The sequence below is a fragment of the Bipolaris victoriae genome (genome assembly GCF_000527765.1).
Source record: "Bipolaris victoriae FI3 unplaced genomic scaffold scaffold_2, whole genome shotgun sequence".
NCBI classification, from domain to species: Eukaryota; Fungi; Ascomycota; class Dothideomycetes; order Pleosporales; family Pleosporaceae; genus Bipolaris; species Bipolaris victoriae.
In genome coordinates this window covers 45,483-69,327 of record NW_014575390.1, presented here as the reverse complement: position 1 = coordinate 69,327, position 23,845 = coordinate 45,483, and the positions used below count along the sequence as shown (strand labels likewise).

Here is a 23,845-nt window from a genome sequence, read left to right as displayed (position 1 = left end):
AACCCACCCACCCCGAACGTGCGGTTTCCCTTTGGGCCGAGGAAGAAACCCTCACAAACGGCACGCCTTCTTGTTCTCGGTTTCGAGCATGACGGTCACGCTCGAGCTTTCACCCAGCTTCCTCGGATGCTGTGGTCGGGCCAATGGTGCGCTCAGCCGGTCCTTCCCGAGTCCCCCTTCTAGGGCTGGGGGGCATGGGTGGCTAAACTCAATTCGCCCGTATTTGGGGGGGTTTTTTATGCTGATGTTGCGCTGTGGTGTACTTTTAATACCAAGCTTGGCTGTTCCCGTTAGAGCTTATATCACGGTTAGACCGAGGCTCGATTTCCGGTGTGCCGTCCCATTGCTTGATGATTTGCTACTAAAGAAGAGGAGTGTATTATCCTGATTTCTTCTTCTCTCTCTTGCTCTCTCTCTCTAACATTCTTATGCTCTTCTTCTTCCATTACTGTTCCTTATTCCTACATCTAAAGTGATCTCGGTTGCTGAAGCAAAGCTTTTGGGTGTTTCAACACAGACCATCTCACGTCATACATACACATACATCGTCATGGCGAACATTGACGCTGAAGACGCTCAGTTCCAGAAGGAGGTGCAGGAGGTTAAGCAGTGGTGGACAGATTCCAGATGGAGGTTTACAAGAAGGCCGTTTACTGCTGAGGATATTGTTTCCAAGCGAGGTAACTTGAAGATCACATATCCTAGCAACAGCCAGTCGAAGAAGCTCTGGCAGATTGTAGAGGGACGATTCAAGGTAAATAGCATCTCTGGGAGGTTTGATCAATGTATTCTGACAATTCCCAGAACAAAGATGTCAGCTTCACATATGGATGTCTTGACCCCGTCATGGTCACACAGATGGCAAAGTACTTGGACACTGTGTATGTTTCTGGATGGCAAGCTTCATCAACAGCTTCGTCTACGGATGAGCCAGGTCCAGATCTAGCAGACTACCCTTACGTGAGTATTCTTCAAAACAAAATCGTAGTCAAAGCAAGAAACTCATTAATTTTTAGACAACTGTACCTAACAAGGTTGGCCATTTGTTCATGGCACAACTCTTCCACGACCGAAAGCAACGCGAGGAGCGTCTCAGCTCTGCAAAGGCCGATCGCACCAAACTCCCCAATGTCGACTACCTGCGACCAATCATTGCTGATGCGGATACTGGACATGGAGGTCTTACGGCGATCATGAAGCTCACCAAGCTCTTCATCGAGAAGGGTGCAGCTGGCATACACATTGAGGATCAAGCTCCAGGAACCAAGAAGTGTGGACACATGGCTGGAAAGGTTTTGGTACCTATCAGCGAGCACATCAACCGCTTGGTAGCCATCAGAGCTCAGGCAGACATTATGGGTAAGATTGGAAAAACTCGAATGACCTGAAATCATACTAACGAAGAGTTCTTAGGCACCGATCTACTTGCTGTCGCACGTACCGACTCAGAAGCCGCTACCCTCATCACTTCCACCATTGACCCTCGAGACCACCACTACATTCTGGGCTGCACCAATCCTGCACTCCAGCCTCTGAGCGAGCTCATGTATGCTGCAGAGCAAGCTGGCAAGAGCGGTGCTCAACTTCAAGCCATTGAAGATGCCTGGATCAAGGAGGCCAACCTCAAGCTCTTCCATGAGGCTGTAATCGATACTATCAACGCTGGCGTACATGTCAATAAGCAAGGTCTGATCAACGAGTTCCTGGAGAAGAGCAAAGGCAAGAGCAACTCCGAAGCACGTGCCATTGCCACTGGTATCACCGGCGTCGACGTATACTTCAACTGGGAGGCAGCAAGGACGCGAGAAGGGTACTACAGGTACCAGGGCGGCTGCCAATGTGCCATCAATCGCGCCGTAGCATACGCTCCCTACTGCGACATGATCTGGATGGAGTCGAAGCTCCCAGATTACGCGCAAGCCAAAGAATTTGCCGACGGCGTGCATGCCGTATGGCCTGAACAAAAGTATTTATCTCCATCTGTTCATAAATTTTCCACAGATTGCTAACGTTCTGCCAGACTCGCATACAACCTCTCGCCTTCGTTCAACTGGAAAGCCGCTATGCCACGTGACGAGCAAGAGACATATATCCAGCGCCTCGCCAAGCTCGGCTACTGCTGGCAATTCATCACGCTCGCCGGCTTGCACCAGAGTGCGCTCATGGCTGATACTTTCTCAAAGGCATATGCTAAGCAGGGCATGCGTGCGTATGGCGAGATTATCCAGGAACCCGAGGCAGAGAACAAGGTCGATGTTCTTACGCATCAGAAATGGAGCGGTGCCAACTATGTGGACAACCTGCTCAAGATGGTTAGTGGTGGTGTCAGCTCGACTGCTGCGATGGGAAAGGGAGTTACGGAAGATCAGTTCAAGTAGGTTGTTGGATAGTTGGCTGGCTAGATAATATGTTGGGCAGAGTACTTACCTGGTAGCGAAAAGGATTGCATTGTATAGTAAATATACGTATGATTTACGCATTAATTAAGGCTCTTGCTTTATTTTGGCGACTAAAAGGGTGATAGACTACACCACGTGCCCAAGCCTCGGTCGTTTCTCTCTGGAAAGTCGACATGCCAAGCAACTGGCGAAGACAGAGTTCCACACTCCTAAAGTACCATTGTAAGCGCTAGATGCAAGATAAGGAATGATCGCGACCAAACCCATTTTAAATGCGCTTCACCGACTAGCCCTCCACAACCAAGATGTCCCTACTTCACTGCACGCAGAAGCTGTTCACAAATCGATGCCCTCTTCTTCCTAGTATTTTGGTGCTGGAATGCTCTCAAATCATCTCGTCTCAGCTGCCCCCCAAACATGCGGGGACACTCGCACAGCCCCACGCCACAAAGGCGACCGAATCCTCCACCGCGGTCAGACTCAAACGGATAAAGTGGTTCCCGACCGCCTTGCCTGCGCGCGCCCCCTTCTGATTGCGGCTGAGTCAAGGTGTATGCGCATAATTGGGTGGCTTGTAGCCATCAGCTGAACCGCAAGCTGCAATGATTATCGTACGTCAGCACAAAATGATGTACAATGTGTACGTATGTAGTCGCGACTTTGTATACGTACACCGCGTTTGCGCGAACAAACAAATCCACGATATTCGTTGTGGTTAAAATACCCCAAAAGCACCAACCACCTCCCATAGTACTCTTCCCAAGTAACAAGGGTTTTTTGTTTCAACAACCAAGTATCACGAACACAAATCTTGGCGCATTTCGAAAAGCAGCGGCGTAATTTAACACAGAAAAGACTCCGAGCGAAGTTCGGCGATTGAACGAGGAAGGAGAGAAGGAAAAAACGTGATATTAAACCACGGTTTGCCTGAATCGAGGCTGTGCTAGGCCTCCCATGTACCTTTTTGTCACATAGCACAAGTAAGGTGAACCAACCAAGCCACACAGACACACGGGAGGTAGTATAGAAAACAAATCCGTTTCCCGCCCCAGGCTGCGTTTTCTCATTCTACAATCCCCCCCTACAGGCGATATCCCAAAATCACCCCTCAAGTCGCACACCCGCTTGAAAGAAACAGCGACAACAACAAAACAAAGAAAGAGATAGACAGTAGTGGTGAAACCCAGAAATCATGGACCACGCCGCCAGCATAGTAGCCTCCTACCCGGATGCCTTCCCACCGCTCGACTCATGCCCACCCATAACATCACAACACAACCACTCTGCGCTACCAATCTGCGACATATCCTCTCCCATAACCACCACCACCACAACAACACCAAGCACCCCAGACTCCCTCTTCAAAATCCACTACGACACCCCTCTCTACACCGAAATCAACATCCCGCTCCCACGCCTCCCTCCACCCCGAAACCCCGTACGCAACACCAACCTCACCAGCGCCACCTCATCCTCACCAACCTCACCCACAGCCCAAGCCGCCCCACGCGGCCGCTCAAAAACACTCTCCTCACTATCCCGCTTCCGCACCCGCCGCTCATCCTCCACCTCCTCCACCCCATCTTCACCCGCCTACGCATTGAAGACGGCAAGGCAAAGCACCGACGCTCCGCGAACCCCCCGTAAAGAAACGGTGAAATCGCGTGAAGTCAATGCGTTGATGGATCTCAGGCATCAGGGTAGGAAGGGCAGGAGTGGCACGATTGATGCCTTGGCGGTTGTACCGGCTGTGTTGGTGTTGAGTGCCGAGTTGTTTACGCCGGGGGAGAAGGGGGGACGGAGGAAGGATTCGGGGGTTGGGAGGTGGGAGGATGGGATTAGGTGATTGATTGATTGATTGATTTGTTCATGGCTGCTTAAATGGTATTTTTCTTTTCTTTGGGATGCATGAAAATGCGGCGTTTGGAGTTTTTTTTTGGGGGGGGCGTTGTTTGGAATGGGTGATATGCCGGTTGTATGGCGGCGGCGAGTGCTGGGCACATGTGTATACCCTGGAGAAACAGAAGGAATTGAGTGAGAGGAAGAGGAAAAAGTCGCGGTGAGGAGAGGTGTTCAAGGGAGTGATGAGAAGAAGTGTTGATATGCTGGGTTCAGCAGAGGATGAAGGAACGAACTTAGCGATACGAAGCACCTAGTAGTGGAGAATTCCTTAGGACTGCAGTTGCAGAAGATGTATACCCAAATCAATTTACTCATGATACACGCACAATCAATTCTCAAAATAACTTTTTCCTTTCCGCTTCATCATATCATTAACATCCATCCATCGTACTGACAATACCACTCGAGTGATCCGGACAGGGGTGAAGCCTCACCACACAGCACGTGGTCATGCAACAGCACAACACACCACCCGTCGACCCAGTGGAACCAAAAAAAATAGCCATGACTATTTCAAAGTTTTTTTGTAAGAGGAACTGCCCTTTGAAAAACGCCAATCCATGCACATATGCTCATAATGCACATTTAGGTATTTGATATACCGCTCCTCAGCAGTCTTAGAAAAACACAAAGTACAGAAGATTCAAAAATACACCCCCATGTCCAATCTGAATGTCTTCGAAAGGAGGGTCCAAGAGTGTGCAACCTTAACAAAACGAAAAAGAGAGAGCAAAAAAGGTCTCTAACCAAATCTGCCTCTACCGCTCCCAAGGTCCATAGGGAGCTGACACCAAGCGTGGCATGGCGGGATTGATCCAGTAATGGAAGCTGAACGAGCAGAGGTACTAACTGTAATCGAATAGCACGCTGATGCTCTCACCGTGGTGGACACGGCGAATAGCCTAGTTTTCCTATTAGTATGCTCCAATAGCAACCAAAGTTTTGTACATACCTCAGCAAACACATTGCCCACTTCCAGAACCTCCAACTTGGGGCACCTCGACTTGTGCTCGTCCTGAGGTACCGTGTTGGTTACGATAACCTTGTCCAGTGCACTGGCGTTGATGCGATCAATGGCATCTCCGCTCAGAATGCCGTGCGTGATGAGTGCAATTACCTGTGTAGCGCCCTCCTTCTTCAGGAGCTTCGCTGCACGAGTAATGGTGTTGGACGTATCCGCCAAGTCATCGACAAGAATCGTCGTGCGAGCTGATACGTCTCCTACCAACATCATGGTCGCATTTTGCCGGTCGCTAATCTGGGTAGGACGGCGCTCTTTGTGGATAAGTGCAAAGGGCATGCCAAGTGCATCCGCGATGGCAGTGGCTCGCTTGGCACCACCTGCGTCAGGGGAGACTACAACGGCCTGCTGGTAGTTGGGGATATTGAACTGGATGTATTTGCGCAGGAGGTGACGCCCGTACAGGTTGTCGACGGGGATATCGAAGAAACCTTGGTATTGCGGGTCTGGAGATTTGTTAGAGACAGTTGCTTGTGTCTACAATGATATCACATACCGTGGAGATCCATGGTAATAACATGGTCGGCTCCAGCACATGTCAGAAGATCCGCAATCAAAGTACCGGCCTGAGCGACCCATTGGCGGTATCCGACTTGGGGCTCGAAAGCTGGAGGTTTTGTAATGGTGGTTTGGCGTGTCAGAGCACCAGGCGTTTGAGTGCCATTGGTGCCGTTGACGCCGTTGGTGCCATGATCAGTGCCAAAGTACGCAGCCTTATCTCCCTTGGTCGAGTCAAGCGTGTCGGTGCGCTTAATGCCATTCGTCTTGACGGGGCTTGAAGGGTTCGAGGTAATGCCATTGCGCTCGTCGAGCTTTATCTTGCTAAGCTGGTGGTGCAGCGATGCCGAGCCATTTGCGAGACCCGCACTCTCAGGCTGGCCTGGGTGGGGCGTCTGGGGGCGAGATTCAAGCGAGTATGTACCGGTCCTTGAGCGCCCAGGGACTTTTGACAGCGGTGCGCCCGTCTTGTTGTAGGGAATGTCCGACTGTCGCGAGTATGGGAAGAGAGGAAGGACAGCGGTGATGCGCTTCGCAGAGGCAGTTCGGCAGGCCGAGATGGTGATAAGCAGTCTATAGTACGTCAGGCACTTGACTCAACTATACCATGAGGACAGGCCTACTCCATCAAATGGTCGTTGACTGTGCGCGACACCAGATGTTAGCGTGGTTCGTGAAGCATGCTGCCGTGCGACTGGCGTTGGGATGATTGCGCGACTCGAGGGAAAAAAATGCGACGACGCGTGTGTGGAGAGGGCAGGGAAATTCCATACCTTTACCACCACCAGACTGAATGATGAAGACATCCTTGCCGCGGACACTTTCTTGGATCTCCACTCTGGTCTCGCCGCCCTTGAACTTGTCAAGAAGGACCTTGGCCTTGGGTATGCCGAGGTGGTTGCAGATAGTCCTAGAGCGCCGTCAGCGGCCCCGCGCGCCGCACGCCGTCGTGTGCTGCTACTTACTCTGTGAGCTGGGGGTGAGAGGTTCCGCCGAGAACGACAATGTTCCTCATCTTGAAGGCTGGTGGACGAGGTAGGGGGTGAACAGTCTTTCGCGACGGGCAGTGACAAGGAGGGAATGATGAGGCAGCGAAGCTTTCGCGTAGAAAATCGTCTTATCGATAAAGGGAAGAGAGCCGAGCTAATCTTGCGACATGGATGGCGCCGGACAGGCTACTGGGCAAGTGTACCTTAAGACGTGGGCAGGATACATGGTATACGCTGGGACATGGATTGTGGTTTTGTCGTCACTCAGCCGGCGGCGTGCCCGGCTGTTGCACCTTTTTTTCCTTGCCGAGCCGTGCTGAAAACCTTCTAGAGCAGAAATTTACTGCATGATGCACATGTGCTGCTGCATTCTGCACACGCAAGCCGGGGAAAATATGCTGGCGACCACATTCGCCGTCGTGTGCAGCTACACGAGTTTGCATGCGGCAAGTCAGTGTGGGCGGTCAGTAATTGCGCCATTCTGTGTGGCTGCCCTCGTGGGCCAAAGGCACCGGCCCACTAGCGCTGACCGTCATCGGCCGGTCACGGTCACGTGCACACGTCGTCATTTGCGCCCTGCCTACCAATCAAACTATCCTGACCACTGCACTCTCGCCCTTCTCAAATGCCCCCGTCTGCACTCGGAAAAAGCCAACCCGACGATACTGTCCCTCTGTCGTCGCCAGTAGCATCATTCCTTCCACGTCCTCCCGCCCCGGCACATTCTCCACCAACCTTCCCCCAAGGCAGACCACTTCAACGCCCCCATGCATATCCGGATCAACGGCATCCAACATGCCCTCACCACATTTGGCGCTCGCACTCGTGTTCACTAGTCCGCTCCTATCACCGTCGGCTAATCCTGCAAGGTAACCATCTGACTCGAGGAGCCTGTGCTGTTCGTCATTGGTATGGGGGTGCCAAGAGAGTGTACAGATACGACCTCTCGCGACCAAAATACCCGATATGACGGCTCCATACTCGAAGCCAGGAACAGCAAGCTCAACCTCACAGGAAACCACTTCAAACCCAAAGCCGTTCTTGTACCCAATCCCTCCGTTATTGCCTTCATCTTCCCAAACTTGTACAAAGTCCTCCACAGCGCCGCTGACAGATGCCCAACTCCATGAAGGAGCAACGTAACCTGGTGCTCGAGGCCTCCGGTTATGGCCGTCGCTACCCACCGTCTCGTTGCGCGGACAGTTCCATTGTAGGTCTATAGCGAGGTCACGCTCCCACATGCCAGCAAGATAACGACTGTTGTACGTTTGGCCAAGTTCCTCGGCAATGGCCGATACTGCAACGAGCTTGTCTCCCTGGTACGAGAGCGAACGCCGGCTATACTCTCCTCGTATTGCAAGCCATACCTGCCTCGTGTTTTCTGCCGTAGTAGCAAGAGAGAACAGCTTGCCGCTCCATGGTAAACTTGGTAACTGCGGATCTTTACCAGACGTCATGCCGTCCGCAGAACCTGGGCTAGAACGGTCAATTGTTGAGACACCACGGTATGAGAAGAGAATTGCACGGGTTGACAAGATGAGTTCTTGGAACGTCCAAGCTCGGCTGTTGATGGGGTCTTTCCATCGCTTGTAGTCTGCTGGGTAACTAAGGACGATTTCTGAGCATGTCGCCTGGGCCATGTTCGCCGAAAATGGTATCGTGACCGGTTCGATGAAGTAGTCATACTTTTCTTCGACGTGATGTAGGAAGCCTTCAGTAGCAAATTTGGCGACCGAAGCCACTATAGTCACTGTGGCATACTTGTAGATTGATCGCATCTTCGGTAATTCCTGTGCCTTGTCCTCGTCTGAATCCTGCATGATGCATCTAATCTCTCTGTCAGCAATCCAAACAGTAGCTGCAAATGTTCTCTTACAGTGCATCTACCCAGATGTATTTGATTCCTATGCAGCGTGTGACCGTGACGGCGTCTTCTATCGTCTTGGGGAGCTGCTCGGTTCCAAACCCTGTCGTGAGCATCTCTTCAGTGGTACTAAGCAAGATGAAAGTTTGATTCGTGCCCCAGACATAGCTAAGTGCGGCAAATTTTGGTTCGTGACCCTCGATGGCGGATGTTTTGACTATGCGTAGACCGCCTTCGTCACACAGTTGTATCAGGCGTGACGGCAGATAATTCAGTGTTGCCGTTGCAGACTGAGCGATGGGTTGAAGGCTATGCATCCATTCTTCAAGCGTCTTCATATTAGTCTCTGCTCCAAGCATACCATCTGCTATCCAAGGTGGGAATATGGATGATGTATTCGACCTGTTGTCTCTTGCCTTGGTAAGCTTTTCATCATCAGGATCCCGGATGGCATACCTTTGGTATTCACGTGATATCGTAGCTCTAGAGATTTCTCTCCTTGTAACTTTTGCAGACTATTGGGATGTTCCACCTTATCAACAGCTTCGATGTATGCATTCACAAATGTAAAAAGTCCTGCATGTCCCCTTTCAAAGGAGACCTCAACTTGGAAATGGCATGCCTCGATCAGTATATCACGCTCTTCCCATACATCCCAGCCGCCTGTGATGTCATTATCAAACTCTTCTTCATTGAAAGCAGAAGCATCTGCCCACTCGTGCTCAAGGTCGTCTGGCTCTTTGTTCGCGTTCTCACTACAGCTTTCTACGTCGTCGGATGCATTGGTTCCAGAACTACTGTCACTCTCTTGCAGGCGCTGGTAGAGTTCATCGAGGAAAACCTTGCCGTGTATCCCGTCGGCAAGTGTCTTGCAAAACTCGCATCCTCCCAAGACGGATTTCCGCAGCTCTTCTGATGTGATCTGGTAATGCACTGGGATACTTTCTTGCTCTATAGGTGCATCATTGATAGCTCTGAATGACTCCGGTGTCCACACTCTTGAACGGCAGATGCTACAGGACTGATTATGCGAAAGGGTGCTTGTGTCTGCTTCAGCTACAACGTACTTGCGTGGTGGTTGCCTTGTGCCCATATAATGAAGCATTGTGCAGCCGATCCTTATCCAGAACCTAGAACGTAGGGACGGGTGGGTAACAAGATTCAATGAAGGAAAAGAGGGGCACTGGCAGGCTGCCGTTGTGACGAGCTGCATGTGCTTTGCGTATGCAACAGAGGGTGGTGAGGCTAGGCTGCTTTAGACTAGCGTTAATTGTGGTGTGTCTTTCCACGTGAGAGATGAGTAAAGACAGCCGCTCACTGATTTGGAATTATAGCAGAAGATTATTATACAAATACAAGATCTCGCAAAATATCTTACTACTGTATAATACATGCCCGTCATTCACGCCACTCTGGGTCCACCACTTCAATATCGACTTTGTTAAATTTACACATCCTATCTTCGAGAGTAGCCTATACCGAGTGGTGCTGAGATGTGAATAGACACATCAGGCTGTTCTGCAAAACTTTCGGAAGTCGATATTGCTTCTTGGTTTGTGTGCAATACATTATTTACTAATACTACTCTACTACTACATTTATTCTTATTGTTTTTTTTCATAACGTCATCACCTACGCGCGCTCATTCCTCGAGCCATCCTAAATCAAGCCTTGAGTCCAATCTCAGCAGCAGTGAGAATGAATTCCATGAAGCCAGCATTGGTGTCAATGATGTTCTGGATAAACTCTTCAGCGGTAGGGTAGAAGTTGGTGGGGTAACCAAACTCCATGGTGTAACCATAAACCTTGGTGACGCTCTTGTCTCCGTGCCAGCGGCTGAAAGACCAGTCGTCAGAAGCACCGGAGGTAGGGTACAGGCCAACAGCTTGCTGGGGAATATATTCGCGACCACCAACAGCGGCCATGGCATCAGTGGTGCGGTTTGCGGCCAGACGGATGTTGTCCCAATCTTCTTGGTCAATGTACTCCAGGTATGTAGTGTCTTCAACGACGCCGCGCTTGCCATCATAAGCAGTGTTGAAGAGGTTCTGCTCGGGGTCGTGGGATTGGTCAATGTCGTCGCCCCAAGAGTACAGAAGTGTTCCTGCAGCAGAGTGCACATCGATGTACCAGTGAATGTTGGGAAACTCGTCATAGACCCAAGCCATATCCTTGGTTTCAGGCTCGGAAAATGGCCCTGTGCCATAGAAAGCTTGGGAAGCTGGATCGGCGGAGGCTGGGGAGACGGTTGGGTCAAACTTCTCGGTGAAGTTCCAGAGGAAGTCGAAGTTCCTGTTAAGATCTACACCAACGCTGAGAGGCTCGTTGGGTCGGGAAGACGCTGGGTTGCGGTTCTTGCGCCACAAGTTGCTGTTGGCCTGGTCGTGACGAACGCCGTCGGGGTTCAGCATGGGAATGAAGACAACACCAGCACCGAGAGCCTTCTTCACTTGGCTGTTGGTGTACGTCTTGTTGCCGTAAGTGAGTCCGATGCGGTGCTTGTTCGCGTACAGCAGATCGGAGACGAAGTAAATCAGGTTGTCTGGTCCACCACGTTCTCGTGCGTGGATACCGCTGGTGAAGTAGATGTACTGCTTGTCCTTCCTGATCTTCTCGGCCTTGTTCGCAACACCACCAATAATCGTGTTGCCCTCGTATGTCTTGTGTGGTGTTGTGAAGAGGGTCATGCCGTATTCCTTCTCCAGGCCCTTCATAGCAGTGTAGACTTCATCTGCGTTGAGGATACCTGCTTTTTGAAGAGCAGCATACTCGCTAGGCTTCCTCGTACCGAGACCGCGGGGCGCAATCTTTCCTCCCTTGAATCGGTCGCCGCTACCGATAGGCGCGGTTGCTGTCTGGCGCTTGTTCAAGTTGTCCAAGAGTTCGACACGGACGAGGTCAGGATCCAGGCTGCGCTTGAAGTGGTCCAAGTGGTCTTCTGAAATCACAGCATGGAGTTTGTGCTCGTTACCGGCAGCCAGAACTTGGGGGCGGCAACCATAGTCGATTTCGCTGTTGGCGGAGATGAAGTCGTACAGCTGATTCTTCTCCTTTGCGTAGAAGGCGACGCTCAGCACATCAGAAGCAATTGCAGCACCTGGAAGCAGGCTGAGAAGTGTAGAGACCTTCATGATGAACTGCAAGAAGAAAGTTGCAATAAGCTATGGGTGCAGGGCGTGGAGAAGTAGAATGTTGCCACAGCATGGCCTTATGTATTCCACGTAACGACACAGCACCTGCCGTGGCACAATGTGGATACAAGGACATCTTTGCCAGCTTCCTCATTTGGTAATTTAGGATGCTATCACCCAAGCTCCCAAGACTGCAAGCGTGCTTGGCTCGCGTGCATGCCCAGCAGTTCTAAGCAGGTCCAACTTGTTATCTCGGTGCCACGGCCAAACAAATTGGTAGCCTAACGCAAAGGAGCGTGCGGGCTGTAAGTAACAGTACGCATAATAAACGGAATCCCGAGGATCCAGACTCCCGGTTCGCGGGATGATTATGTCGCCAAGCCGACTGACATTTCGTTTGCAAGGCACCCACGATTGTGGCTTTTTCACCCGTCAAGATGTTATCACGGGAATACAACTGGGAATCGCACAGCCCCGGAGGGGCGACACTTTGTAATATCTCCATCATCTCTGGCTAACGATGTATTGAGGAAGAAGAAATATGAATACACATAGGACTGGCAACGTTCCACGGTTCATCCTAGGTTACCTTGTCATTCAGGCGCGTCGTGCACGTACCACATACTACGTCAACCGACTCCAACCACCCTATACACGAATCAGTGCCGACTTTTTTTGTCAAAGTACTTCGCTGGACAAACCTCTGAAAGGGCAATACTTACCAACTCAGCGCCGTAATCATCACAGTACGAGCCGTTTGAAAGCGACAGTATCCAGGATAGTAACAAAGGAACCAATGCGCCTCTAAAAGTCGACAGGAGCATATTACCATGGTCACCCGAATAATTTCATCGAATACGAGCCAGCCTAGTCACTAGTTACATACATTACTTTGACGATAATATGTTCCGCCGTGTTAGTAGCCTAGTTACATACGACGTTACAGTAGAAGGTCGACCGCATTGCGGATTCTACGAATGACGGGTCGTGGCCGCATGGTCTATGTAGCTTGATTATATCTCATGATGATTGGACCTTAAGGTAAAGACAAAATTTAATCCTTGTACGTACTTAAAATGGCCATTGTTCGGTCCGTTGAAGTTACGGAAGATAAACGCATGAGGTCCGGTTGCGGTGCAACTGGTCAGCCCAGCGACGCCAAAAACGTTACGCTTACTTAGTGTCGTTGCGAGAGGCTCCAGTTCATGTTTCGTAGGAGCTGGAGAACATTGATAACGTTTGCTAGCATGGAACACCTTTCAGTAACCCAGGAAAGACTATCACTGGGAGAAATACTTGAATGGTGTGAACGGAGTCTTCACAGAAACGGGTATGTAGTCACAATCAGGTGTTGAAGCAAAGAAAAGAAATGATGAATATACCATCATCTTTAGTGCTCTTCTGCCAAGACATTGTTAACGCCTATCTCCGCGCCTAGGCATATCCGTCACTCTTGAACCTCTGTCGCGATAGCAATAGCAAGTATGAAGCTGCTTTGAACAACTTATGCCGCAAGGCATCCGAATTCAACATGGACTATGTATCAATTCCTCCAGAGATTAATGTGCTGCTACTTGGTGATGCAGAAGTCGGCAAGTCGACATTCTTATCGTAAGTCTGGCAAGCGTCACACGCCGTTTGGCGCTTCCCATAGCACGCCTATGAAGGCTGCATCTCATGTGAATGATAGCGCATAAAAGCCATCGCTTACACTGCTGACATGGTCATAGGCGCCTGAGCCTTGGTATCCAACCTCGAGGTGACGACCTTCCACCGTACGAGCTCCCAACGTTGCGCGATATAGACCAGCCCTACGCTTTCGACATCTCACTCTACGGCCGTCCATATAGAATCCAGTTCTTCGATACCGCTTCGCCTTACAACTACACTCTCCTGAAGCCTCAATTCGTGATCCTCTGCTACGACATCTCCTCGCGCGCCTCGCTCGAATCCCTGTCAACGACATGGCTGCCTATTGTGAACAAGCACTTCAACTATGACGAAAATCTGCCGGTCATGGTCTTGGGACTGAAGAGGGATCTTAGAAAGCAATGGACGATAAAGGAACATGGGCCGGATAAGAAAGGCAAAGGCGCTAGCGTTATGCCGCATGAAGGGGTGCAGACTGCACAGCAGATGCTTTGCGATCGCTATGCAGAGTGCAGTGCGCTGACGGGTGAATTGTGCCGCGAAGTGTTAGAAGATATCGCGAAAACAAGCGCGAAGACGACAACGGAAGCTGGCGCAAAGAGTCAGGGACCAGATATGTGTAATGTTATGTAGTCTTCAAGACGTGGAGACTGCACACACCGTGTGCCATTAGTACCATTTGGAAATTGCTTGAAGTGTTATAATCTGCTTCTCAGTTCCGTTGGTATCCGCTTTGTACTTGCTGTGGAAGAACCACTTGTGCCATTGGTTTTACAGCATGAGTGCAAAAAGACAGCAATACCCAGAGCTTCGTCCATAGACTAAAATGATATCACCAGAGCTATCACATATATTAATGTCCGATGCAAGAAGGAAAGCAAAAAAGGTTGGTTGGTGCGACACCTGTGTGATTCGAACACACGCTCCCGAAGGAACTGGCTAACTTTCCCATACAGGACTAGCAGGCCAGCGCGTTAACCACTCCGCCAAAGTGCCGAGTTGTAATGAACTGATGACAAATCAATGATTTAGCCAATATCTATAATCTATGTGTGTCATGTTCACTATGCGGCTGCCAAAGAAAGCCATTGGTTGGGGGTTGGCTTGCTGACTGTGTGGCGGCGCATGTCTGTGAAACCTGAGTTCGTTTACTGGATGCCTTGTGAACAAAACTCCGAAGCCAAAAGCGAGCGTCCTGTTTTAGGTACACACGTATCGCATTGCATTTGCGATCTCTCAGGTGGCACAGTGGATCGTAATCCGTATCCATGTATCGGTAGTGGGTGTGGTTTTCAACGAAAAAACTTGTCGGCGAACAAGATCGCGCACGAGACGATAGGCATTGTCTGTTGTGCTTATAGGCAGCACGATATGTGAAAGCTCAAGAAATCAAGGCGTGAAAATTTGTGTGAAAATTCACTTGCTGTTCTTGTTTCAGTGACCATTTTCGGAACTATTCTATAATAGGTTAGATCAGTATTCCCGTCTTTGCTGTGGACATGGCCAATCTCAGCGTTAACGGGCATGCATATGGGTGCAGAAAACTGAGTTTCAGACAAGTTAGTTAGGCATGACTCATGTACTCGAGAGCATGATATTTGATAGTGAGGTATCGCTAAAGAGGCAGCAACAGAGCTTCGCCTTGCAAAGGCCAGTTAAAGCAAAGGAAGTCAGCGCATTCTAAAATCAAGGTGTACCTGAGCAGCGCTAGCCAGTGTGTGACGAATGTTGAAGGGGACACTGCGAGTCTATGCAGAACTATTATCAGTATACTGCGGCTTTAGTTGCACGCCTATAAATTTGACTTCGATGCAAATATTGGTTTTGGGTTCGCCAGACGTACATACCTTGCAACAACTAATAAGACAGAACAGCGCATGGGGCAACGTGTCGAGACGCTTTTCGTCACATCAGTCGCTGCGTTGTTTGTGACGACACTTCACACCAGTCATGATTTCGCTTGACGGGTTGTCCAATCACACGTCACTCGTTCCTGCATCTTGGAAGTGAGAGTGGCTCAAGCTCCGCCCCATTACCACAACATCAACAATACTTGACACTCATGTCCCACCTTTGTTTCTCATAAGAATCCACAGGCAATGAATCCGACACTATACACCACGGGATGTTCTCTGTCCCCGCTGTCAACGCAGGTGCTCAGCCTCGAAGGCGCGACGCACCTATATCGCAGATAGTCAGTGCTTTCAGCCTTTCCACTCACCATCTCAGTCATCAGCATAACCCGGATGATGCGTCACGAAATCCAACTTTCATTGTGTGGCCATGCCATAAGCGACATCCAACCAAGCTCCCGAGAGTACTCCAGGCAGTGCGTATAACGAGACTAATCTTGTCTTCCTGGCTGCGCGTCGTAGATGCCAGAAACACAAAAACAACAGACGCGACTGGACTCAAATCACGGCCATTTACGGAAGCATACAAGACCTTGGAATCATCAGACTTTCGATGAACGAACAAATACTTTCAACTGACGATAAGATTACAACTTTCCCAGCTTGTCCAGGCAGATAGATATTCATCGGAAGAGATCAACTCTTTAGAAAACCAAACTCCAAATCCCAGGTCATCAGAGGAACCAAAACGTATATAATAAGATCATCAGAGAGCCAACCCAGAGGCAATATGCGCGCTAAATCCATACTCCGGCAAAGAGAACATGATACATCTGCCAAGGTACGGGGTATAAGACAGAAGCTTTTCGAAGACCCGGTCGTGGTATCAAAGCCACGGCTGGCGCATGCACCGCATCAGGTGCTTCGTCGTATTCGTTGGGTGATCGGGATGGGTGCATTTACGAAGACATTGGTCTCGTCAGCAATACGAGATTGCTTCTCTTCGTATTCGAGAGAAGACATCTTCAGATCCTCAATTTGAGCCTGTACTTGTCAGTCTCCAAGCAACATTATATGGGCCAGGTCGTGTACCTTGGTTAATGGAGGCCCAATTGTCGTGATCAAGAAGCCGTCACGTCCCTGGCCAGCGGATCAGCACTTGTCATATAGTGCAAGAGCGACTACCAAATACCTGGAAAGTGTAGGGACGCACTATCGCATCCGGGCCGCAATGGTATCGGATCTCATTCTGGATGACGGCTCTTGAGATGCCAAAGCCTGGCACAAAGTAGGAGTTGGGTACCGCCATGTTGTTTGAGTTGGATTGTTCACGAGAGGGGTTTATGATTGGGGCCGGACTATGTTCTTCGTTGCGTGTGGGTGGTGGAATTGAGGTTGGGCACGCAGAAGACTTATACACATGACCAAAGGCCTCCTGTCCCGGATCCGCTTACACATAACCACTTACACACCGGACCCTCTCGGGGCGAAGGTGCGACGCATCCGTTGCGACCAAGTCCTCGTTGGGCGTGGACGCACTGATGCCTTTCGCCTCATTGTTCGCCCTGCTCAGCCCAACCAACGCCATTGGGCAGCGAGAAAGACCGAACCGCAGGACACCCTTTACAAATCGACCGCTCACAAAGCTTCCTAACTCGTCAAGAAAACCTGGCATCTTTGACAGTCCATGGCCGAACTCGATATGCATCACATCTCGGCATTAATGTGAGAGAAAGCCAGCACAGCTGCCACGTCTATAGATTCGGGTTGTACAGAACGACTGTAGACACTTTAAGACGATCTCTTTGCCACCGCGACCTTTGGAGAGATTTACAACACTCTCTTCTTCGCTTTACACCCTCCCTAGAGGCATAATCTGACCGGCTGATGTTGACGACGCACCAACAGCATCTTGGCGAACACACATACCATGCCGATCATCGTTCAGAAGGCGTTCCATGATTGACGCCGGCTATCATCCCACGGTGTCCACACCAAGAGGACGGTGACAAGGTGTGAGCAAGTCGGCTCTGCTGGTTTCACCGCTAGATTCCTCGGGCACAAGGTCTCCATGGTCGTGGGGAGCAGGGAGACCCCTTCAGGTACGCCACACACTGGGTATGGTTGCAGCAGAATGGTACATGAATATGCGAAGGCCAAGCTACCCCAGCTTTCATACTGAAATACCACTCGCCTACTCACAAGTGTTACGCATCAACCCTACTTAGGCATCCGGGCTTCTCCCACGGTGGACCAACGCAGCGCCAGCACGAAGTGGCAATACACAGCCTGACCATGATGTAAGCTTGGGTTACCCCGCTTGTCATTATCAACACAATCCGGTGCCGCCAGTGGGAGTAACCACAATGCAGTATGGAGACGGGTGATGAAACGCTCAAGAGTCGTCACTCTTTGTTGGATGTGAAACTGCTCGCGGCTGGGGCTTACACCCATAGCGTACTCGGAGCAGAATGTCTTGCCTAACCGATGCAGTGCAAAAACCACGCTTTGCTTTTTCCGGGCTTGCTATTCCATTCAAGATCGTTACCGGATCGGCAATCTGGTGACGGTCACGGCTCTTGGAGAGGGTGCATGAATCGCGTACACGTGTGCGAGGGAGACGAACATGTGCCCAATGCCCGAGATCCAAGCACCTGTCACGGTTACAGGGCATACCCTCCATGCGTCGGGCTTACCGCGCAAGTTCTGCAATGCAATCTGCTCATACGCCAACTCACCTTGCATGAGCCCGAATCCAAACGACATTTGACTGCTTTGACTGGCATGATGCCTCCAAAACGAAAGGATCTACGACTACAATTCACTACTATAGAAGACGTGGAACCGTATAGGAACCTCTGCTATCGGTATTACTGCGGGCGTACAAGGTGCCCTGCTACGGGATATGCAGCATCACGCCATACTGGACAGGCACGGCATTGAGCATTTTAACGATGAATGGAGATTCTGCACAAGGTGACGTAGCCCGGCATACTCTGCAATTCGTGCAAGATGCAGCCGGAGATTCCATAGCTTCGTCGGGAGTATGGCGGCGATGGATCTGTCTCTATAGCGGTATGGTAGGACGCATGCGGGGTAGTAGTACTACGGACAGAAAATCTGCGGGGCGGGAGAATCACCTTCCCCGAGCAGAGTAGTAAGTATGTCTGCCGATGAAAATGCGCCCCGTTCTCCGAAGCCGCTCGCCTACGCTCGGGGGATAGGCAAAGAGTTACTGTATTCACCACGAGGCTGCCTCGGTTCCTGGCCAGTGCAGTCACCGGCGTGGCCTGCAGCCGGGACATGGCCCCACCTTTGGATTTCACGATAACGACAAGTCTCGACGTGTTGGCCGAACAGCCATTGTGAAGCATCACTTTCTGGAGATTGTATGCCCAGTTGCCACGCCGAATCAAAGACGCGTCACATTCCTGTGTGTGCCATGGATGCCAGGATACCTAGTTCTGTCGCCTTAAGTTCCCGTTGATAGCAGCACCGGATGCGGAAAGGCCCTAGCGATGGACCGCTATTGACCCACAAACGTCGTGTCAATGGGACGCTGCCGCCTCCCGCCCTTTTCTTTCAGATTCCCGCTGTACATGTGTACGTGGTGATGCCAAAAGACGCCTCATGTGGTGATTGGGTAGGGTCAGTCACAAGAATGAAGCAGGGATAGAGATACAGCTGGGCGTGGATCCATACCACATGCAAAGAATTGCAAGCGCGCGCTGGCTTGGAACGAGCAAGATGGGGGTATCCACTTAGCATCAGATTCCCTCCTTGCATGTACCTGATTTGCAGGCACCAGGAGACGCCACGAAGGACGACTTGGTATCATTGATACGAAACAGGCTTTGCTCCAAAGAGGGACACCAGTCTTCTTGTTGGATCACAAGGACGTATTACCATGTGCATCAGACCAAAGGGCTTGAGATGTGTTATTCCGGGACCATTTTTTTCACTTCTGACAGGTTTTCGGTGTCTCAATGGAGTGAATGAATGCGCCACATGGAGCTTTGGGGGCTAGTCATTGACTTGGAAAGTGAGGCCACTAGGTTCACGAGGACGGCTGCAAAATGCCGATCATACTGCCAGCAGAGCATGTCGGCAACGGGACGAGGACGCATCCGTTGTGGAACGAAAAAGGAAGACAAGAACATTCCAATGATGAGGCGTAGTGCGAGGAGTGGAATATGAGGGATTTTTAGTCGGGACGGTGCTGGCTGAAGAGTAGTCACCTGGGGTCGTGTGTGGTGTTGAAGGAAATGACACGCGGACAGTGAGTGGCGTTAAAATGAAGAGCTAGTAAAAGAAGAAGCCTTTGCTTTTGTTGGTATGGCATTTTCCATCTGCTAGTAGGAGATGGATGGTGCAAAGGGAGATTGGAAGGTGAGATTGTAATATCCGGCCCGGTTCCGAGGCTGGATACACGACTCTAACAAAAGCCCTTGGACAATTTTCACCTTTGTCTATTGCTTCGTTTTCTGGTCTCTTGGATGAATACCTCTAGGTGTTTCTTTTTCCACCGGGCTTGAGGGGTATCGATATTACTTTGACTTCCTTCATTTCCCAAGTGACGAACGAGGATACGAGACGACAATAAAGACAATCTCTTGCTCTTGGGCAGACTTTAGAGATGGGCAATCTATGCGAGACGCAGGTGATGCTACAGTCGCATGCAAAGGTGACATGTTGAAGCCCAAGACGGGTTGTGTGTAGATGGATGCACAGCCTCCGTGTATTCTTTTTACATGTCCTTTGTTGTCACAGAACAATGACGCGTCAACAGGGGAGAGGATGAAGTATAGAGTCTCCTTTGCATCTACTACCTTGCTTATGGTGATGATGACAATGGCAATGGTGATGTTGAGCTGTTGAGGTGGAGCTGCGATGGTGAGGCATGGGCGTGAGTTTGGTTGAATACGGGTAAATGATGGACTAAGGATCAAAGTTGGACATGAGTCGAGAATACAGTTTCTGGGCTATTTTCAGCCGTTCGAGCGGGTTGAATGGTGGGGGAAGGACGATAGAGTTTGAATGACGAAAAGGAAAACATGGAAAGTGGTGGAGGTGGATCTGAAGCCAAGGCAAGCCACGGGGGTGAAGACAAAGGGTAGTTGGTATATAGTTGCGACGGCAAATGCACAAAAAACGGCATTAATGTGGTTGGAAAGAAGTATATGTTTAGGCAAAAAAGGGGTGCTTGTGCATAATGGACGAACTATTGGAAAGCAAGTGCAAGCGAGAGAGAACAGGCTATTGAAAAAAAAGTGCGCAGAATGGTTAACAGATAGCTGGGCCTATAAGATGGCTGCAAGGTTGAAAATGCAAAAGAGTGGATGGCAGGCATGCCGAGGGCCAAAGAGGGAGGTGAGATGCGGCGGTCTCGACCGTTTGGGATCGGCAGCGACAGGGAAAAAAGCCAAAGTGGAGTGGACAAGGGGCATGGCCCATGATGGTATACGCAGTTGTTATGTCTTTGCGAATGGGACACAGTAAGACGGGGGGAGGCGGTAGAAGGTGGCGCGTCGTCGACTTGTGGCGCGGCTGAGGCAAAGGAAATGAAAGGATGCGGATACGGGCTCAGCCCACAGAGGCCGATAACGACAGGCTTACAGCTTGTTTGGCAGACAATGTTTAACAGGGTAAGCCGATAGAAAGACAGATGCAGCGACCAGGACGGTGGTGTTGAGGAGGAGCCCGGCAGTTTGGGGAATAGAGGTGTACAGAGAGAGATGTGTTGAGGACAGGCGTGCCAGTGGCTTGCGGCAACAGACGAGTGGCAGCAGCCATGATAGGAGGACATGTGTACATTGCACTGAAGATATTACTCTCGTGACTTGCTGGCGACGACTGGGCAAAAATCTAGACGCGCAGTCTGACGAGGACGGGGGCCAATCACAGCGGGGGGCTGGCACAAGGTTGAGGATTAAGCAGCTGGGCGCGAGTTCGCTGCGTTCGCGGCAGCTCGCACGGCTGGGCCTTGCAATAAATAGATTGGGCCGAGGCCGCTTGACCACGAACGGACGTGTTGGTGGTGAGGATAGGGCAGTTGGTCCGCTGTCCGCTGCTATTTGGCGGTGCATGCGCCGACCCTTTCACCACCACCGTTTATATGATAACCTGCTAGCCCACACGCCTAATCGCCGCCTGCCGACGGCTTGCTACACCATCGCCAACAAGACCGACTGCCCTTTGCAAGAAGCATAGACGAGTCCCTCCGGTGGAGTTTGACGCTGTCCCACGCCGGGCACCTTGCAGCCTCTGGCCCTCGCGGAACGAGACGAAACACGCGCGGCCTCCCTGGCCAGCCAGACACTCTCGGCCCTTGCCCACCCCCCATACCCTCATCTTACTGTACAAGCCCGCCGCCGCCGCTGTGCACCCGCCCAACACGGCCCTGCCTCTTTGTCTCCTCCTCCACCCTACACACACACCCACCCACCCTCGCGTCGCCGCCGCCCTTCTTTGCTGCGCGACCGCCCGCCCGTCTTTGTTCGCCGTCACTCGTTATCTTGTCTTCTGTTCTTCTTCGTCTTCTTCTTTGCGCCGCCTTCCTTCACAACCACCCACCCGACTGCACTCCACGCGCACCGTTATTTCCGCCAAAAGAGCCCTGATCTACCCGTAACCAGCCACTGCTGCACCCCGACCTGGGCGTGTCCACGGCTGACTGCTGGCCCACGTTGCTTCTTCTTCATCTCCTTGCCGTACTTCTTCTTCGTCATTTTCGCCTTCACCATCATCATCATCATCATCATCATCAGCAGGGTCCGCTGATCTACTAACCGCCCACCATGTCTATCCGTGCGCTTCGAGGTACCATCCGCACCCGCCAGACGATCCCACATGGCCGCATGCTAACCTGCTGCCAGACGCCGAAAACGTCTTTCGGATAGAGAAGCGATGCAAGCTGTGTGAGCAAGCACCACTGTCCTGCGAGGGCATCAAGTGCCCGGCCAACCAGGTCTGTGTCCAGAACTCGCGAACATGCGACGAGTGCGCCTCCGTCAACTGCCAGGTCGACCCTACCATTGCTCCCGCTGAGCCCAGCAAACCAAACGTCGGCGCCATCGCCGGTGGTGTTATTGGAGGTATCCTAGTCGTCGCCATTCTCACATTCGTAGTTTGGAAGTACTGCCTCAAGGGCAAGAGGAGGCCCATTTCCCAGCAGCCCGAATGGAACGATGTCGACGTTGTCGAGCAAGAAAAGGACAACGACTTCGAGTCGCGCCGCAGCGCCCGCGCATCCACACACACCGTTGCTTCCATGGCCTCGTCCGTCCTCACTCGCGCCTCAAACATTATCCAAATCGCCTACATTCCCGGCGTCACCAACCGCTCTGGCAACCCCGGATCTCCCGACCTGCTTGTTCCTCCCGTCCCTCCGATCCCCTCCATGTCGCCTTCGTCGGGCAAGAGCAGCCCTTACTCGTCTGCCGACCAGCACTTCTTCGTCCCCGACTTCCGCGACTCCATGATGTCTTCTAGCACTGCCGGCCGCACCAGCATCGCACCCAGCCTTGCCCAACGAGGCAGTGTCGCATCCACCATGTACCGCCAGAACGCCATTGTCTCTCCACTTCCTGCGCAGACCATTGTGCGTGGCAAGGCCGCCGTTGTTAGCGTAAAGTCGACGGGATCAAACAGCCCAGGAGAAACACCCACCCAGACACCACCAGTACCATCGATCGACCCCAAGCACTCTCTCAAGCCCATTCGCATCCAAATGCCCGGTATCAGCCCAGCCAACTCTGTCCGTAGCACCGCCCAGCTCGGTCCGGTCAAGGCTCTACATATCACCAAGAAGAAGAGCTCAGAGATCACGCCACCAAAGAGCTCAAGCTCAACCACGGATACCGAACGAACCCTAGTCAACACACCCGAACGTCGCGCCTCGGCCGGACGACCTCTTACTGCCAGCTCCACGCTCTCATCCGACGATGGTAGGGAACACTCGCGCGCACGCAGAGGAAGCCTGGCATCAGACACTGAAGACGAGGAGGACGACCACACACGCGCAAACCAGACACTCCTTGGCAAATCACCCAACCGTGATTCCGATGTCACCGAATTCCAAGACACAACTCCCCACATGGACAACAGCCCCTTTTCCGACAACTCATCGCTCGATAATGCCCGACCCATGATGTCTCAGCGCATCACATCCTACGACCCGTCGTCTGGCCTCCGCACCCCAATGACACCCATTGTCGAAGAATCATCCGCTTCCAAGCGAGGCAGCACCATCTCCAACCGAAGAGATACCAGTCCCTTTGCAGACACCAACCGAAGTGAACTGTAATCGAAACATTTTTTTTTCGATTCTCTTCACAACGGGAGGGGGGACTTGATGTCACGGGTCGACATTGAAAACCCACCCAAGTCCGGCAAGGCTGGGCCGAGCTAGTGTTTTTGTTCTTGCATTCTACGAAATCAAAGGGGTCTAGGGACTATGTGTGTGTGTGTGTGTATGGACCGAGGTCTGGCATCTCGGGATGCCATTGTCTTCGGTCTCTCCTTTCATCCTGTCTTGGA

At 51.4% G+C, this 23,845-nt stretch overlaps 11 protein-coding genes across 11 annotated transcripts; 5 read left to right on the top strand and 6 right to left on the bottom strand.

Annotated features, from left to right (window-relative positions):
* Window positions 1-550: 550 nt before the first annotated feature.
* On the top strand, window positions 551-2,378 carry COCVIDRAFT_85062 (hypothetical protein; the record flags this gene model as incomplete). The annotated part of the gene is made up of 5 exons (XM_014706619.1): window positions 551-754; window positions 805-960; window positions 1,017-1,359; window positions 1,414-1,966; window positions 2,021-2,378. The coding sequence occupies 5 exons, from the start codon at window positions 551-553 to the stop codon at window positions 2,376-2,378; spliced, it is 1,614 nt and encodes a 537-aa protein (XP_014562105.1).
* Window positions 2,379-3,591: 1,213 nt separating this feature from the next.
* On the top strand, window positions 3,592-4,245 carry COCVIDRAFT_21928 (hypothetical protein; the record flags this gene model as incomplete). Its single annotated transcript, XM_014706564.1, has 1 exon — window positions 3,592-4,245. The coding sequence occupies one exon, from the start codon at window positions 3,592-3,594 to the stop codon at window positions 4,243-4,245; it is 654 nt and encodes a 217-aa protein (XP_014562050.1).
* A 901-nt stretch (window positions 4,246-5,146) lies between these two features.
* On the bottom strand, window positions 5,147-6,835 carry COCVIDRAFT_85084 (hypothetical protein; the record flags this gene model as incomplete). The annotated part of the gene is made up of 6 exons (XM_014706618.1): window positions 5,147-5,203; window positions 5,254-5,768; window positions 5,819-6,393; window positions 6,444-6,462; window positions 6,594-6,730; window positions 6,786-6,835. 6 exons carry the CDS (start codon window positions 6,833-6,835, stop codon window positions 5,147-5,149), a joined length of 1,353 nt encoding a protein of 450 aa, XP_014562104.1.
* A 561-nt stretch (window positions 6,836-7,396) lies between these two features.
* Window positions 7,397-9,032, bottom strand: COCVIDRAFT_84851 (hypothetical protein; the record flags this gene model as incomplete). Its single annotated transcript, XM_014706617.1, has 2 exons — window positions 7,397-8,636; window positions 8,686-9,032. The coding sequence occupies 2 exons, from the start codon at window positions 9,030-9,032 to the stop codon at window positions 7,397-7,399; spliced, it is 1,587 nt and encodes a 528-aa protein (XP_014562103.1).
* A 1,305-nt stretch (window positions 9,033-10,337) lies between these two features.
* On the bottom strand, window positions 10,338-11,804 carry COCVIDRAFT_84932 (hypothetical protein; the record flags this gene model as incomplete). Its single annotated transcript, XM_014706616.1, has 1 exon — window positions 10,338-11,804. One exon carries the CDS (start codon window positions 11,802-11,804, stop codon window positions 10,338-10,340), a length of 1,467 nt encoding a protein of 488 aa, XP_014562102.1.
* Window positions 11,805-12,345: 541 nt separating this feature from the next.
* COCVIDRAFT_84973 (hypothetical protein) lies at window positions 12,346-12,612 on the top strand (the record flags this gene model as incomplete). The annotated part of the gene is made up of 1 exon (XM_014706615.1): window positions 12,346-12,612. The coding sequence occupies one exon, from the start codon at window positions 12,346-12,348 to the stop codon at window positions 12,610-12,612; it is 267 nt and encodes an 88-aa protein (XP_014562101.1).
* Window positions 12,613-13,335: 723 nt separating this feature from the next.
* Window positions 13,336-14,087, top strand: COCVIDRAFT_84835 (hypothetical protein; the record flags this gene model as incomplete). Its single annotated transcript, XM_014706614.1, has 2 exons — window positions 13,336-13,415; window positions 13,535-14,087. The coding sequence occupies 2 exons, from the start codon at window positions 13,336-13,338 to the stop codon at window positions 14,085-14,087; spliced, it is 633 nt and encodes a 210-aa protein (XP_014562100.1).
* A 2,135-nt stretch (window positions 14,088-16,222) lies between these two features.
* Window positions 16,223-16,616, bottom strand: COCVIDRAFT_32939 (hypothetical protein; the record flags this gene model as incomplete). The annotated part of the gene is made up of 3 exons (XM_014706613.1): window positions 16,223-16,351; window positions 16,400-16,447; window positions 16,500-16,616. 3 exons carry the CDS (start codon window positions 16,614-16,616, stop codon window positions 16,223-16,225), a joined length of 294 nt encoding a protein of 97 aa, XP_014562099.1.
* Window positions 16,617-16,757: 141 nt separating this feature from the next.
* On the bottom strand, window positions 16,758-16,982 carry COCVIDRAFT_84924 (hypothetical protein; the record flags this gene model as incomplete). Its single annotated transcript, XM_014706612.1, has 1 exon — window positions 16,758-16,982. The coding sequence occupies one exon, from the start codon at window positions 16,980-16,982 to the stop codon at window positions 16,758-16,760; it is 225 nt and encodes a 74-aa protein (XP_014562098.1).
* A 3,313-nt stretch (window positions 16,983-20,295) lies between these two features.
* COCVIDRAFT_84690 (hypothetical protein) lies at window positions 20,296-20,502 on the bottom strand (the record flags this gene model as incomplete). Its single annotated transcript, XM_014706611.1, has 1 exon — window positions 20,296-20,502. A coding segment is annotated over one exon (207 nt), but the record flags the coding sequence as incomplete, so codon positions are not given.
* A 1,602-nt stretch (window positions 20,503-22,104) lies between these two features.
* Window positions 22,105-23,612, top strand: COCVIDRAFT_21922 (hypothetical protein; the record flags this gene model as incomplete). Its single annotated transcript, XM_014706563.1, has 2 exons — window positions 22,105-22,126; window positions 22,183-23,612. The coding sequence occupies 2 exons, from the start codon at window positions 22,105-22,107 to the stop codon at window positions 23,610-23,612; spliced, it is 1,452 nt and encodes a 483-aa protein (XP_014562049.1).
* Between the last annotated feature and the right edge of the window lie 233 nt (window positions 23,613-23,845).